The following is a 17,593-nucleotide window of genomic DNA, read 5'->3' on the forward strand; positions in this document are numbered from 1 at the left end:
TGATGCTAAAAGAATAGCTGTATTAAGTAATGGAATTTGTATAGGGTTAAAGGGTTGAATTCCTATTGGATATAAATAATTATATTAATTATAATATTTTATATTTAAATTAATAATTTTATTTATTATATCCAATTATAATAATATTAAATATTAAATTACATATTATTATATATACTATATTATAATAACCTATTTTAAGCTAAAAACATAAGTAGCTATAATCCTAGGTAAATAATTGCATTAAAATATTCAATTGATAATGGTAAGATGAACTTATAATACTTTAATTTCAATTAAATGTAATATATTAATATAAATTATTTATTATATATATATATATATAAAAAAATGAGCAGGATAAATTAATCCTAATTAAACAAAATAATACATAAAAGAATTTAAAAAAAAACTTTCGATTTATATATTAAATAAATGAAGTGCCTGATTAAAGGGTTACCTTGATAGGGTAAATAAAGTAAATAAAATTACCTTCATTAAAATTACATAAGATAGAATTAAACTACCTCCTTTAGTATCAAAAACTAACTTGCATCATACACCTTAATGTAAAAAGGTAAGCTAAAGAAGCTAATGGGTTCATACCCCATTTATAGAGGTATCAATCCTCTCCTTTTTAATGACCAACAACTCTACAAAACTTCTCTTCCTATCAACATTAATGATAGGAACGATCCTGTCCATTTCATCAAATTCCTGATTTGGGGTTTGAATAGGACTTGAGATCAACTTACTTTCATTTATTCCGCTCCTAACAAGAAATAAAAATATAATAATAAATGAATCATCAATTAAATATTTTATTGTCCAAGCAATAGCATCGACAATATTATTATTTTCAATTTTGCTGATTCAAATAAAATATCCCATGGGATGGGAAACAGAATTTATCCCATCAATAATAATTAGATCTAGACTATTATTAAAGATTGGAGCTGCACCTTTCCATTTCTGATTTCCAGAAGTTATAGGAGCATCAAGATGAAATAATTGTTTAACATTAATAACATGACAAAAAATCGCCCCAATAATGGTCTTATCTTATTGTATTCAATTAAGAACTTTTATTTGAACAATTATCATCTTAAGAATTATTATTGGGGCAATAGGAGGTTTAAATCAAACATCCTTACGACAACTTTTAGCATATTCATCAATCAGACATCTAGGTTAAATAATTAGATCATTAACAGTCAGAGAAAACATCTGAGAACTATACTTCATTATTTACTCACTATTAAGATTAATTATAGTTTTATTATTTAAGCAAATAGATTTATTTTTCATACATCAAATTTATTCAGCCAGAAATATAAAAACCGAAATTAAATTCATAATATTCTTATCTTTATTATCTTTAGGTGGACTACCACCATTCCTTGGATTCTTACCAAAATGAATTGTAATACAATCATTAATAGAATACAATATAACAACTATTATAACTATTATAGTAGTATTTACTACAATTACACTCTACTACTATATACGTATTAGATTCTCAGCTCTAATTATATCATACACAGAAAATTCGTGATCTATAAAGATAAAGTCCCAAAAATCAAGAATCATTCTTCCTATAACAGTAATAATTTCAACAATAGGATTGATTTCAACATCAACCTTAATTTCATTATACTAAAGACTTAAGTTAATCAAACTAATAACCTTCAAAGTTATAATTAAAAGAATAATCTTTTAGGCCTTAGTAAAATTTTACACCTCTAGAATTGCAGTCTAGAATCATAATTGAATATAAGACCTAAATATGATAAGAGAGAAAACATCTCATAAGTAGATTTACAGTCTACCACCTAAAATTCAGCCATCTTACCGCAAAAATGATTATTCTCAACAAACCATAAGGACATTGGTACTTTATACTTCATATTTGGAGCATGAGCAGGAATAGTAGGAACATCAATAAGAATACTTATTCGTGCTGAACTTGGCCAACCCGGATCTCTAATTGGGGATGACCAGATTTATAATGTTATTATTACAGCTCATGCATTCGTAATAATTTTCTTTATAGTAATACCTATTATAATTGGTGGATTTGGTAATTGACTTGTTCCACTAATAATTGGTGCACCAGATATAGCATTTCCACGAATAAATAATATAAGTTTTTGATTACTACCACCTTCACTAACCCTTCTTCTTACATCTTCTATAGTAGATAATGGTGCTGGTACAGGATGAACAGTTTACCCTCCTGTAGCAGGAGCTATTGCACACGGGGGTGCATCTGTAGATCTAGCTATTTTTTCACTGCACTTAGCAGGTGTATCATCTATTCTTGGTGCAGTGAATTTCATTACAACAGCAATTAATATACGATCAGAAAGTATAACTTTAGATCAAACACCTTTATTTGTATGATCTGTAGCTATTACAGCATTACTTCTCCTTCTTTCACTTCCAGTTTTAGCAGGAGCTATTACTATATTATTAACAGATCGAAATTTAAATACATCATTCTTTGACCCTGCAGGAGGGGGTGACCCAATTCTATATCAACATCTATTTTGATTCTTTGGACACCCAGAAGTTTATATTTTAATTCTACCGGGGTTCGGAATTATTTCACATATTGTATGTCAAGAAAGAGGAAAAATTGAATCATTTGGAACATTAGGTATAATTTATGCTATACTATCAATTGGACTAATAGGATTTATTGTATGAGCACATCATATATTTACAGTAGGAATGGATGTTGACACACGAGCATATTTTACATCAGCAACAATAATTATTGCTGTACCTACAGGAATTAAGGTATTTAGGTGATTAGCTACATTATATGGAACTAAATTCAAGTTCAATCCACCATTATTATGAGCTCTAGGATTTATTTTCCTATTTACAATTGGTGGATTAACAGGATTAGTATTAGCAAATTCATCACTTGATATTGTATTACATGATACATATTATGTAGTAGCCCACTTTCATTATGTATTATCTATAGGAGCAGTATTTGCAATTATAGGAGGTGTCATTCAATGATATCCACTATTTACAGGATTAACTATAAATAATACATGATTAAAAATCCAATTTACAATTATATTCATTGGAGTAAATTTAACATTCTTTCCTCAACACTTCCTAGGATTAGCAGGAATACCTCGACGATACTCTGACTACCCAGACGCATATACATCATGAAACGTAGTATCAAGAATTGGGTCTACAATTTCTATTGTAGGAATCATTATATTCATTGTAATTATATGAGAAAGAATGATTACAAACCGAGCAATTATATTTAGAGCTAACATAAGAAGATCAACAGAATGACTACAAAATAACCCTCCTGCAGAACATAGTTACTCAGAATTACCATTAATCTCTAGATTCTAATATGGCAGATTAGTGCAGTAGATTTAAGCTCTACAAATAAAGGTTTGACCTTTTATTAGAAAATATTTATTAATGGCAACATGATCAAATTTATCTCTTCAAGATGGAGCTTCACCATTAATGGAGCAATTATCATTCTTTCATGATCATACTATGGTCGTATTATTATTAATTACAGTAATTGTAGGTTATGCCCTAAGTTATATATTATTTATTGCCTATACTAACCGTAATATACTTCATGGACATTTAATTGAAACAATCTGAACAGCTTTACCAGCAATTACATTAATTTTTATTGCCCTTCCATCATTACGACTATTATATTTGCTTGATGATTCAGTAGATGCAATAATTACAATTAAAACCATTGGACGACAATGATATTGAAGATATGAATATTCAGACTTCATAGACGTAGAATTTGACACTTATATAACACCAGAACAAGACCTAGAAAATGATGGATTCCGACTACTAGATGTAGATAACCGAACAATCCTACCAATAAATACAGAAGTACGAGTATTAACAAGAGCATCAGATGTTCTACACTCATGAGCAGTTCCTGCATTAGGGGTTAAAATTGATGCAACGCCAGGTCGGTTAAATCAAGGAACATTCACAATAAATCGACCTGGATTATTCTTTGGACAATGCTCAGAAATCTGTGGAGCAAACCACAGATTTATACCAATTGTAATTGAAAGAACTTCAGTAAATTTATTTATTAAGTGATTATCTAAGATAATTTAAGGAGTTAGTTAAAATAAATAACATTAGAGTGTCAATCTAAAGTAACTAAAAAAATTAGTACACCTTGAAATTCATCAGATGACTGAAAGTAAGTAATGGTCTCTTAAACCAAATAATAGTAAATTAACGACTACTTCTGATGGGGAAATTATATCCAAATCCCTCAAATATCCCCTCTTATATGATTCTCACTATTCATTATATTTTCAGCTACATTAATCTTGTTTAATCAAATAAACTTCTTCTCATTTAAACCTAACCTTATTAAAAGAGCAGAAAAAGGAACAATTGAAATAAAAAACTTAAATTGAAAATGATAACAAATCTATTCTCAACATTTGACCCATCAACTAACATCTTTAATTTATCATTAAATTGAACTAGAACATTTCTAGGACTATTATTAATCCCATCACTATTTTGACTTACACCATCACGAATTAACATTATCTGAAATAAACTAAATTTAATCTTACATAATGAATTTAAAACACTTCTTGGACCAAAATCATTTAATGGAACAACATTCATTTTCATCTCAATTTTTATTATAATATTTTTAACAATTTCATAGGATTATTCCCTTATATTTTTACTAGAACAAGACATTTAGCATTAACATTTGCAATTGCCCTACCTATATGGCTAAGATTTATATTATTTGGATGAATTAAACATTCTAATCATATATTTACACACCTTGTACCACAAGGTACACCGCCTGCATTAATATCATTTATAGTACTAATTGAAACAATTAGTAATGTTATTCGACCAGGTACATTAGCAGTACGGTTGGCAGCAAATATAATTGCAGGACACTTATTATTAACCTTATTAGGAAACACAGGACCATCTATAGCAATAAACTTAATCTCATTACTAATTATTGGACAAATACTTCTATTAATTCTAGAATCAGCAGTAGCAATAATTCAAGCCTATGTTTTCTCAATTCTAAGAACTCTATATTCTAGAGAAGTATATTAAACCTATGTTAACAACTCACTCAAACCACCCATTCCACTTAGTAGACTATAGACCTTGACCATTAACAGGAGCAATTGGAGCAATAGTCCTAGTATCAGGACTAGCAAAATGATTCCACCTATTTAATATTAACTTATTCATAATTGGATTTGGAATTACCCTACTAACTATAATTCAATGATGACGAGATGTAGTACGAGAAGGAACATATCAAGGATTACATACAGGATTTGTATCAATTGGATTACGATGAGGAATAATTTTATTTATTGCATCAGAGGTATTATTTTTCGTTTCTTTTTTTTGAGCATTCTTTAGAAGAAGATTAGCACCAACAATTGAACTAGGAATACTATGACCTCCAATAGGAATTCAACCCTTTAACCCTACACAAATTCCATTACTTAATACAGCTATTCATTTAGCATCAGGAGTAACAGTAACATGAGCACATCATAGTTTAATGGAATCTAATCATACTCAAGCACTACAAGGATTATTCTTCACAGTGTTATTAGGACTATACTTTACAATACTTGAAGCATATGAATATTGAGAAGCACCTTTTACCATTGCAGATGCAGTTTATGGATCAACATTCTTTGTTGCAACAGGATTCCATGGTTTACACATAATTATTGGAACAATCTTTTTATCAACATGTCTACTTCGACACTCAATAAATCAATTTTCACCAAGACATCACTTTGGATTTGAAGCAGCAGCATGATACTGACACTTCGTAGACGTAGTATGATTATTCTTATATATCTCTATTTATTGATGAGGTAGATAATTGTTTTTCTAGTATAAATAGTACATTTGACTTCCAATCAGAAAGCTTGATATAAATCAAGAAAAACAATTCTATTTCTATCAACAAGAGTTTTCATTAGATTTATTATTCCAATAATTGTTATAATCCTGGCAACAACACTATCAAAAAAATTAATTAATGATCGAGAAAAAAGATCACCATTTGAATGTGGGTTTGATCCAAAAAGATCAGCACGAATACCATTCTCAATACGATTCTTCCTAATCGCAGTAATCTTTTTAATTTTTGATGTAGAAATTGCACTAATTCTACCAATTGTAATTATTTTTAAAACTTCAGACATTATAATCTGAACAGTATCAACAATATTTTTTATTCTAGTTCTATTAGGAGGACTATACCATGAATGAAACCAAGGAGTATTACAATGAGCAGAATAAAGGGTTGTAGTTAAATATAACATTTGGGTTGCATTCAAAAAGTATTGATATTATCAATCAACCTTAAATAGAATAAGAAGCGAAATATTGCAGTCAGTTTCGACCTGGAAGATTGGTATGTACTACCCTTATTCTTATTAATTGAAGCCAAAATGAGGCGTATTACTGTTAATAATATAATTGAACTATAATAGTTCCAATTAAGGAAATGTAAAGCCAATATGAAAGCTGCTAACTTTTTATATTAGCGGTTAAACTCCGTTAACATTTCTAAAATTTATATATTTTAAATAAAACATTACATTTTCACTGTAAAAATAATATATCTATATTTATAAATACTTAAAAGTAAAAATACTTCCTTAACATCTTCAGTGTCACGCTCTAATTATAAGCTATTTAAGTAAACGAAAAACAATATTACCAAAATAAATATTCAAAAAATAAAAGTTAATAGATAAATCTTGAAATTAGAATCATATCAACCTTGAATATAACCAATTAAATAAATAAATAATCTATATAAACCTTGACCACCAAGTAATTCACCTCAACCATAATCAAATGACTTAGATGAATAATAACCTATTTTTAAAGGAATATATCTAATAAACTTAGTTGAAAGAAAAGGTATAAATCATATAGAACCAGCAAATCTAACAAAAGAAAGTATACTTAAAGAAAATAAATTATGAGAAAAATCAAAATTAGAAATAAGATAACCTAAATAAGCACCTAAAATAACAACTGTAATAGTTAAAAACTTTAAATAATAAGGTAAAGCAATCACATGAGGAATAGGAAAAATTAATCAAGATAAAAGACTACCACCAAAAACAGCAACAAACAATAGACCAATTATTCCAAATGAAATATAATAACCCTTATCATCAAAAGAAAATCTAGAATAAAAATTATTATCACCAGATATTGAATAATAAAACAAACGAAAAGAATAAGAAGCAGTTAAACCAGTAGAAAAAAAATAAAGAAAAAAATTAAACAATTAATTCATCTTAAACAAACCATCTCAAGAATTAAATCCTTTGAATAAAATCCCGCTAAAAAAGGTATTCCACACAAAGATAAACTAGAAACATTAAAACAAACTGAAGTTAAAGGTATGAAATTAACAATTGATCCTATAAAACGAATATCCTGAGAATCCTTCAAATTATGAATTATTGAACCTGCACATATAAATAATAATGCCTTAAATAAAGCATGAGCCAATAAATGAAAAAATGCAAGCTTTGGATAACCTATAGCCAAAATTCTTATTATTAAACCAAGTTGTCTTAAAGTAGAAAGAGCAATAATCTTCTTTAAATCAAACTCAAAATTAGCGCCCAATCCAGCCATAAATATAGTTATACAACCAATTAAAAGTAAAAATCAACCACAATTATAAGTATCCAATATTGGTCTAAAACGAATTAATAAAAAAACACCAGCAGTAACAAGAGTAGAAGAATGAACTAAAGCAGAAACAGGAGTAGGAGCTGCTATAGCAGCAGGAAGTCATGAAGAGAAAGGAATCTGAGCTCTCTTAGTTATAGCTGCTAAAACAATTAATATAGTAATGAACTTTATTTCAAAAGAATTAGAAATAAAATCGTAATAATGAATATAATTTCAACCACCAAAATTTAACATTCATGCAATAGAAATTCAAATAGTATCATCACCAATACGATTAGAAAGTGCAGGTTATATACCAGCACTATAAGATTTTACATTTTGATAATAAATAACTAAACAATAAGAAACTAAACCTAAACCATCTCAACCTAATAAAATTCTAATTAAATTAGGACTAATAATTAAAAAACCTATAGAAAGAATAAATATTAAAACAATAATAATAAAACGATTTATATTCTTTTCACCAGATATATAATCCTCTCTATAATAAATAACCAAAGAAGAAATATATATAACAAAAGATATAAAAATAAGAGATATTCAATCCAAAATTAAAGTTATAACAACTATAGAACCATTTAAATTGAAAAGCTCTCTCTCAACAAAAACTCTATAATCAATTATTAAATAATAAATACCTAAAATAAAAATTATAGTTCTCGAAATAAACAAAGAAAAAAAACTCAAAGAACAAACAGAAAATAAATTCACGGCCTAAGATGAAAAACTTCATATCATTGATTCGACAAAACAATATTTTTAATTAAAATACTTAAGCAAACTAAACAAAGAAATATTCACCCTTTAAACAGAGAATATTTAAAGGCAATCAATGTAAAAGTAAAAGATGATATTCACGAAAATAACCAAGAGAACAAGTATAAACACCAGAATAATAATTCCCATGCTGAGAATAAGAATATATATACAAAGTATAAACAGCTCTAAAAAAAGATAAAAAAATCAAAGCAAAGAATCTAAAAGAAGATCAAGATATAATTCTATTTAATAATCTAATTTCACCTACCAAATTTAAAGAAGGAGGAGCAGCCATATTTGATGATCTTAAAAGAAATCATCATAAAGCCATTCTTAGCATCAAATTAATTATACCCTTGTTAATTAATAATCTTCGTAAACCTAAACGTTCATAAATAATATTAGATAAACAAAATAAACCAGAAGAACATAAACCATGACCAACCATTAGAGAAAGAGAACCTACACAACCGCATCAATTCATAGTCATCAAGCCACCAATAACCATTCTTATATGAGCAACAGAAGAATATGCAATTAAAGACTTTAAATCAACCTGACGAAAACAAATAAATCTTACAATAACACCCCCAGATAAACCTAAAGACAATCAAAAATAATTAAACTTTAAACCCAAATAAGAAATAACCTTTATAACACGAAAAATACCATAACCACCTAACTTTAATAAAACACCAGCAAGAATTATTCTACCTGAAATAGGGGCCTCTACATGAGCCTTAGGAAGTCATAAATGAACCAAAAACATAGGTATCTTAACTAAAAAAGCCAAAATTATAAATACATAAAACATAAAATAATAAGAACCAAAATCAACCCATAAAGGAAAATATAAAGTATTAGAAAAATCATAAACCTTAAATAAAACTAATAATAAAGGTAATCTAGCAACCAAAGTATAAAAAATTAAATAAACACCAGCCTGCAAACGCTCAGGTTGATAACCCCAACCCAAAATTAAAAGTAAAGTAGGAACTAATCTAGCCTCAAAAAAAATATAAGAAGAAAGAAGACTTAATGTAGCAAATGAACAATAAAGCATAATTATTAAAATCAAAACTATAAAAACAAAAAAATTAGAATGATATGAACTTAAATAAACTGAACCTCTAGCAGTGATTATTAAAGAACAAATCCAAAAACTAAGTAAAATTAAACTAAAAGAAAAATAATCAATACCAAAATAATATCTAATTATATTCACTCAGCATATGAATAAACACAAATTATAAAAACAAAACCCGACAGAAACATTAAAGAATGAACCAACCATCAACAATTATTTAATAAACAAAGAGGGATCAAAAAAATAGTTATAAATAAATACTTTAACATAAAGATAAACGAAAAGAATTAAAAAAATCATTACCATGAGAACGAATTATTGAAACTAAAATAGAAAGACCTAAAGCACCCTCACAAACAGAAAAAACTAAAAAAATAACAGGAAAAAAATAATCATAATCAAACTCAATAAGAAAAACAATAACTAACATAAATAAAGAAAGAACAATATATTCTAATCTCAAAAGAACCATTAATAAATGTTTACGTTTAGAAGAAAAAACATAAACACCAGCAAAATTAATCAATAAAGAAGTAAAAATAGAGAATATAAACATTAGTTTTAATAGTTTAAAAAAAACGCCGGTCTTGTAAACCGGAAATAAGTCCAGCCCCCACTTTTAAAACTTCAGAGGTGGAAAAGCTTCCATCATCGGTCCCCAAAACCGGTATTTTAAATAAACTAACCCCTGAAATGATCAAAATAATAATTATATCATTATCAAATGTAATAAATATTAATTTTATTAAATTAAGACACCCAATATCAATAATGCTTTTTATTATCCTTCAAACCTACCTAGTTGGATTTATAACAGGAACAATAATAGAAAGATATTGATTATCATATATTTTATTTTTAACATTTCTTGGTGGTATACTAGTATTATTTATTTACATTACAAGAATTGCATCAAACGAAATATTTCAGCCTAAATCAATCACTATAATTATTACATTAATAATGTGAGTATTTATCATATTAATATTAATTATTCTAGATATATCTATATTTATAGACTTTTTCAAAAACACCGAAACTATAAATATTGATAATTCAATCAATTATCAAAAAATAACAATATCTTTAGAAAAATTATATAATAGACCAACATTCATTATTACAATAATAATAATAATTTATTTATTTTTAGCACTACTAGCAGTTGTTAAAATCACCAATATTAATCAGGGACCTATTCGTAAAATAAGATAATTACTAATGAATAAACCCTTACGATTAAGACATCCTTTAATTAAAATTATTAATAACTCTTTAATTGACTTACCTGCCCCAACAAATATTTCATTTTGATGAAATTTTGGATCCCTATTAGGGTTATGTTTGGTAATTCAAATCGTAACTGGACTATTTTTATCTATACATTATACATCAAATATTGAAATAGCATTCAGTAGTGTAGTACACATCTGCCGAGACGTAAATAATGGTTGAATTATCCGAACCTTACACGCAAATGGAGCATCTATATTTTTTATTTGTATTTACTTACATGTAGGACGGGGAATTTACTATGGATCTTATATATATATGTAAAAATCGTAGAGGGAGACCGAGAGATGGGTACACTAAGCAGATTCAGAAGGATGTAGGTTGCAGTAGGTACTGGGAGATGAAGAAGCTTGCACAGGATAGAGTAGCATGGAGAGCTGCATCAAACCAGTCTCAGGACTGAAGACCACAACAACAACAACCTGAATAATTGGTACAGTGATTTTATTTTTAGTTATAGCAACTGCATTTATAGGATATGTCTTACCCTGAGGCCAAATATCTTTTTGAGGTACAACAGTAATTACTAATTTATTATCAGCAATCCCATACTTAGGAACAGATTTAGTCCAATGAGTATGAGGAGGATTCGCTGTTGATAATGCAACATTAAATCGATTCTTCACATTCCATTTTGTATTACCATTTATTATTGCTGCTATAGCAGCAATTCATTTATTTTTTCTTCACCAAACAGGATCTAATAATCCTCTTGGACTAAATGGAGATATTGAAAAAATTCCATTCCATCCATACTTTACCTTTAAGGATTCTATTACATTTGTAATAATAACATCATTATTAATTATACTATGTTTAATTAATCCTTACCTATTAGGAGATCCAGATAACTTTGTACCTGCCAACCCATTAGTAACACCAGTTCACATTCAACCAGAATGATATTTCCTATTTGCATATGCAATTCTACGATCTATCCCTAATAAGTTAGGAGGTGTTATTGCATTATTTTTATCAATTAGAATCTTAATAATTTTACCATTTTATAATAAAACACCATTCCGAGGCATTCAATTTTACCCTATTAATCAAATTTTATTCTGAATTATAGTAGTTGTTGTATGCTTACTAACGTGAATTGGTAAACGACCTGTTGAAGAACCTTATATTATAACAGGTCAAATCTTAACAATTATTTACTTCACATATTTCTTAATTAATGTCCATGTCGCAAACGCATGAGATAAATTAATTAAGGAATAAAGTTAATTAGCTTAGGAAAAGCATATGTTTTGAAAACATAAAATTAGAAGTTTAACTCTTCTATTAACTTTTCTCAAAAAATTTCACTAAACAAATGAGATAAATAAAATCTTTAAACCAACAAAGAAAATAAAAAAATTCAAAGATAAAGGTAAAAAACTTTTTCAAGCTAAGTACATTAATTTATCATAACGGAACCGTGTTAATGTTCCACGAACCCAAATAAAACCAAAAGATATAATAGCAAGCTTAATAAAAAATATAAAAGAATAAAAATCACCGCCCAAAAAAATTAAAGCCAATAACATTCTTATGAAGACAATTCTAGTATATTCAGCTAAAAAAATTAAAGTAAAACCACCCGCACCATACTCAATATTAAATCCTGAAACTAACTCAGATTCCCCTTCAGCAAAATCAAAAGGAGTACGATTAGTTTCAGCTAAGCAAGAAGCAAAACAAGCTAAAGCTAAAGGAAAAGAAATAATAATAAATCAACAATAAAGCTGATAGTTTATAAAATCAAACATATTAAAACTACCAATTAAAATAATTAAAAACAATAAAATTAAAGCTAAACTAACTTCATAAGAAATTGTTTGAGCAACAGAACGAAGAGAATGTAATAATGAATAATTTGAATTAGAAGATCAACCAGCAATTATAACAGTATAAACACCTAATCTAGTAGAACAAAAAAAAAATAAAAATCCATAAGAAAAATAACACATATAAGTTAAATAAGGAAAAATTACTCAAACGGCTAAAGAAATCATTAAATTATTTGTAGAAAAAATCTACATAAATGAATTCTAAATTCAACACATTAATCTGTCAAAATAGTAAATAAATTAATATTAATCAATATAACAAAAAATATTTTAACCATATGGTCCTTTCGTACTAATATGGATTAACAATCTTAGGATAGAAACTGACCTGGCTCACGCCGGTCTGAACTCAGATCATGTAAGAATTTAAAGGTCGAACAGACCTAATCATTGGGCTCCTGCACCCAAAATTTTTCTTAATCCAACATCGAGGTCGCAATCTGCTTTGTCGATATGAGCTCTCAAAAACAATTACGCTCTTATCCCTAAGGTAACTTAATCTTATGATCATAAATTATGGATCAAAATAACAAACATAAATAAATGATATAATAATGAAGAGTTTATCTATTCTTCATGTCACCCCAACAAAACATCATCATTAAATATAGAAAGACAAACAAAAAACTATATAAAAGTAAAATGTCAAGCTCTATAGGGTCTTCTCGTCCTAAAGAAGAATTTAAGCCTTTTGACTCAAAAGTTAAATTCAAAAATTTATTAAGAGACAGTTGATTTCTCGTCAAGCCATTCATTCCAGCCACTAATTAAGAGACTAATGATTATGCTACCTTTGCACGGTCAAAATACCGCGGCTCTTTAAAAATACGCTCAGTGAGCAGGCCAGACCTCAAAATATAAACAAGAGGACATGTTTTTGATAAACAGGCGGAAATCAATTTTGCCTAGTTCCTTATAATAAGTTCACAAGGTAAAAATTTCATACAAATAAATATACTAATTCTATCATTATTACAAAAATTTTAAAATTAAATTAATAATCTTAATAAAAAACCTAAAATATTTATAAAATCAAAATAAAAAATAATGAACTAAAACGTAATCTTAAAGATAGCTGGTTTAAAGCTTACTATTATATTTCTATAAAATAAATTATAGGTTATTAACTTCAAAGCTTATCCCTTAAAGAATAAATAAGTTAATATTTTTACTTAAAAAATTAAATAACAACAAATAACTTTAAAAAATTAAATTTTTTCTTAAGAAACTAGATATCTTGGGAAACGATTAACATCTCATTTCTATAAATAATTTAATAATAATTATGATACATTAACTATAAATTATTTATAAATCAACCCAAATCGAGACAAGTAAAATAAATACTAAAATTTTGATAAACCCTGATACAAAAGGTACAATAAATAAAATCTACTTAAAAAAATTTAAAATAATATTTCATAAAACACTTACATTACCAATAAACTATAATTTAAAAAATCTATTCTATAAAATATACTAAGACAAAAATACAATAAAATTATTTATATTAAATAATTAAATAAACAAAAAATAAATATAATAAAATAAATAATCAAGATATCCTGATTTGCACAGAAAAATTTTCAGTGTAAATGAAACACTTTACTAATAAGTTATATCTTGAAACTCTTCCTAGATACACTTTCCAGTACATCTACTATGTTACGACTTATCTCATCTAAATTGAAGCTACTTTAAAATAAAATAGAATAATCAATAATGAGTGCGACGGGCGATGTGTACACATCTCAGAGCCAACATCAGTTAAATTAAATAAATTAAATTACTATCAAATCCATCTTCATTAACAGTATTTCACAATCAAATCCGTTATAAACAAAAATCTATTGTAACCCACCTCCTCTTAACTATAAGCTGCACCTTGACCTGAAATATTTTATAATTATAAATCTTGAGAATTATAACTCTAAAAAGATTCTCTGATAACGGAGATATACAAACAAATAAATTAAGTAGAGTAAATCGTGTATTATCAATCATGGGGTAGGTTCCTCTGAATGGAATGAGATACCGCCAAATTCTTTGGGTTTAAAGACCTTAACTAATAGTACCCTGGTAAATATAATTAACATTTAAAATAATAGGGTATCTAATCCTAGTTTATTATTTAAATTTCACAGATTCATAAAAAGGGCCACAAATAAATTTTAACATTTCACCTTACAAATTTATATTTCAACCCTAATAATATAAACAACTGTTTTAACCAATAATATTCACTTGTATCAATCGTATAACCGCGGCTGCTGGCACGAATTATGCCGATACTAAATCAATTGCTAAATCCAAAATCACTTGATAATTAAATCAAATTACTGCAAAAAGAACATTTAGTCTAACAAAACTTACATATAATACAAAGAAAAAGTGAATAAACAAGCAAGAATAAAACTTTTAAAAATAAAAAATAAGAAAATTTTAAATCTATTAATTCAGGAAAAAATAAAAGATTCAAATATTTAAAGAAAAAAAAAGAAAAAACCACAAACATTAACAAAAAAAAGAAACGCCCCTATGTATGACCACAACAACTTCTCTATTATATATAATTAAAGATTAATATGGAACATGTATAGCAATAAATGTATTATATTCTTTCTTATTTAATCTTTCTTTTCACTAATAAATAAAGAAAGATTAAATAATATAATAAATATATTTTATACAATTATGTAATTTAATATAATATGTTATTAATATGAATTCTTTTTTTTATATTAAGTTAACTTTCATATATATTAGTTAAATAATCTAATTATAGATAATTTACATAATTATATTATTATAATTAATATAATTATTTATATGAATTATAATATTTTATATTTAAATTAATAATTTTATTTATTATATCCAATTATAATAATATTAAAAATTAAATTACATATTATTATATATATTATATTATAATAACCTATTTTAAGCTAAAAACATAAGTAGCTATAATCCTAGGTAAATAATTGCATTAAAATAATCAATTGATAATGGTAAGATGAACTTATAATACTTTAATTTCAATTAAATGTAATATATTAATATAAATTATTTATTATATATATATATATATATATATATATATATATATATATATATATATATATATATATATATATATATATATATATATATAAATGAGCAGGATAAATTAATCCTAATTAAACAAAATAATACATAAAAGAATTTCAAAAAAAACTTTCGATTTATATATTAAATAAATGAAGTGCCTGATGAAAGGGTTACCTTGATAGGGTAAATAAAGTAAATAAAACTACCTTCATTAAAATTACATAAGATAGAATTAAACTACCTCCTTTAGTATCAAAAACTAACGTGCATCATACACCTTAATGTAAAAAGGTAAGCTAAACAAGCTAATGGGTTCATACCCCATTTATAGAGGTATCAATCCTCTCCTTTTTAATGACCAACAACTCTACAAAACTTCTCTTCCTATCAACATTAATGATAGGAACGATCCTGTCCATTTCATCAAATTCCTGATTTGGGGTTTGAATAGGACTTGAGATCAACTTACTTTCATTTATTCCGCTCCTAACAAGAAATAAAAATATAATAATAAATGAATCATCAATTAAATATTTTATTGTCCAAGCAATAGCATCGACAATATTATTATTTTCAATTTTGCTGATTCAAATAAAATATCCCATGGGATGGGAAACAGAATTTATCCCATCAATAATAATTAGATCTAGACTATTATTAAAGATTGGAGCTGCACCTTTCCATTTCTGATTTCCAGAAGTTATAGGAGCATCAAGATGAAATAATTGTTTAACATTAATAACATGACAAAAAATCGCCCCAATAATGGTCTTATCTTATTGTATTCAATTAAGAACTTTTATTTGAACAATTATAATCTTAAGAATTATTATTGGGGCAATAGGAGGTTTAAAACAAACATCCTTACGACAACTTTTAGCATATTCATCAATCAGACATCTAGGTTGAATAATTAGATCATTAACAGTCAGAGAAAACATCTGAGAACTATACTTCATTATTTACTCACTATTAAGATTAATTATAGTTTTATTATTTAAGCAAATAAATTTATTTTTCATAAATCAAATTTATTCAGCCAGAAATATAAAAACCGAAATTAAATTCATAATATTCTTATCTTTATTATCTTTAGGTGGACTACCACCATTCCTTGGATTCTTACCAAAATGAATTGTAATACAATCATTAATAGAAAACAATATAACAACTATTATAACTATTATAGTTGTATTAACTACAATTACACTCTACTACTATATACGTATTAGATTCTCAGCTCTAATTATATCATACACAGAAAATTCGTGATCTATAAAGATAAAGTCCCAAAAATCAAGAATCATTCTTCCTATAACAGTAATAATTTCAACAATAGGATTGATTTCAACATCAACCTTAATTTCATTATACTAAGGACTTAAGTTAATCAAACTAATAACCTTCAAAGTTATAATTAAAAGAATAATCTTTTAGGCCTTAGTAAAATTTTACACCTCTAGAATTGCAGTCTAGAATCATAATTGAATATAAGACCTAAATATGATAAGAGAGAAAACATCTCATAAGTAGATTTACAGCCTACCACCTAAAATTCAGCCATCTTAGCGCAAAAATGATTATTCTCAACAAACCATAAGGACATTGGTACTTTATACTTCATATTTGGAGCATGAGCAGGAATAGTAGGAACATCAATAAGAATACTTATTCGTGCTGAACTTGGCCAACCCGGATCTCTAATTGGGGATGACCAGATTTATAATGTTATTATTACAGCTCACGC

General features: G+C 26.7%; 1 protein-coding gene and 1 long non-coding RNA gene across 2 annotated transcripts; one reads left to right on the plus strand and one right to left on the minus strand.

The window, feature by feature from the left end:
- Positions 1 to 599: 599 nt before the first annotated feature.
- Positions 600 to 17,223, plus strand: LOC126355117 (uncharacterized). Its single transcript, XR_007565448.1, has 2 exons — positions 600 to 1,190; positions 16,751 to 17,223. It is a non-coding gene; the product is annotated as an uncharacterized LOC126355117 (long non-coding RNA).
- LOC126355107 (NADH-ubiquinone oxidoreductase chain 5-like) lies at positions 7,096 to 7,976 on the minus strand. Its single transcript, XM_050005301.1, has one exon. The coding sequence runs from the start codon at positions 7,717 to 7,719 to the stop codon at positions 7,369 to 7,371; it is 351 nt and encodes a 116-aa protein (XP_049861258.1). The 5' UTR covers positions 7,720 to 7,976; the 3' UTR covers positions 7,096 to 7,368.
- Positions 17,224 to 17,593: the final 370 nt, after the last annotated feature.

Source organism: Schistocerca gregaria, chromosome 3 (assembly GCF_023897955.1).
Source record: "Schistocerca gregaria isolate iqSchGreg1 chromosome 3, iqSchGreg1.2, whole genome shotgun sequence".
NCBI classification, from domain to species: domain Eukaryota; kingdom Metazoa; phylum Arthropoda; class Insecta; order Orthoptera; family Acrididae; genus Schistocerca; species Schistocerca gregaria.

Bases quoted from the DNA above. Each gene is read 5' to 3' on its own strand.
- LOC126355107 (XM_050005301.1), bottom strand. From the start codon at position 7,719: ATGGCTGGATTGGGCGCTAATTTTGAGTTTGATTTAAAGAAGATTATT.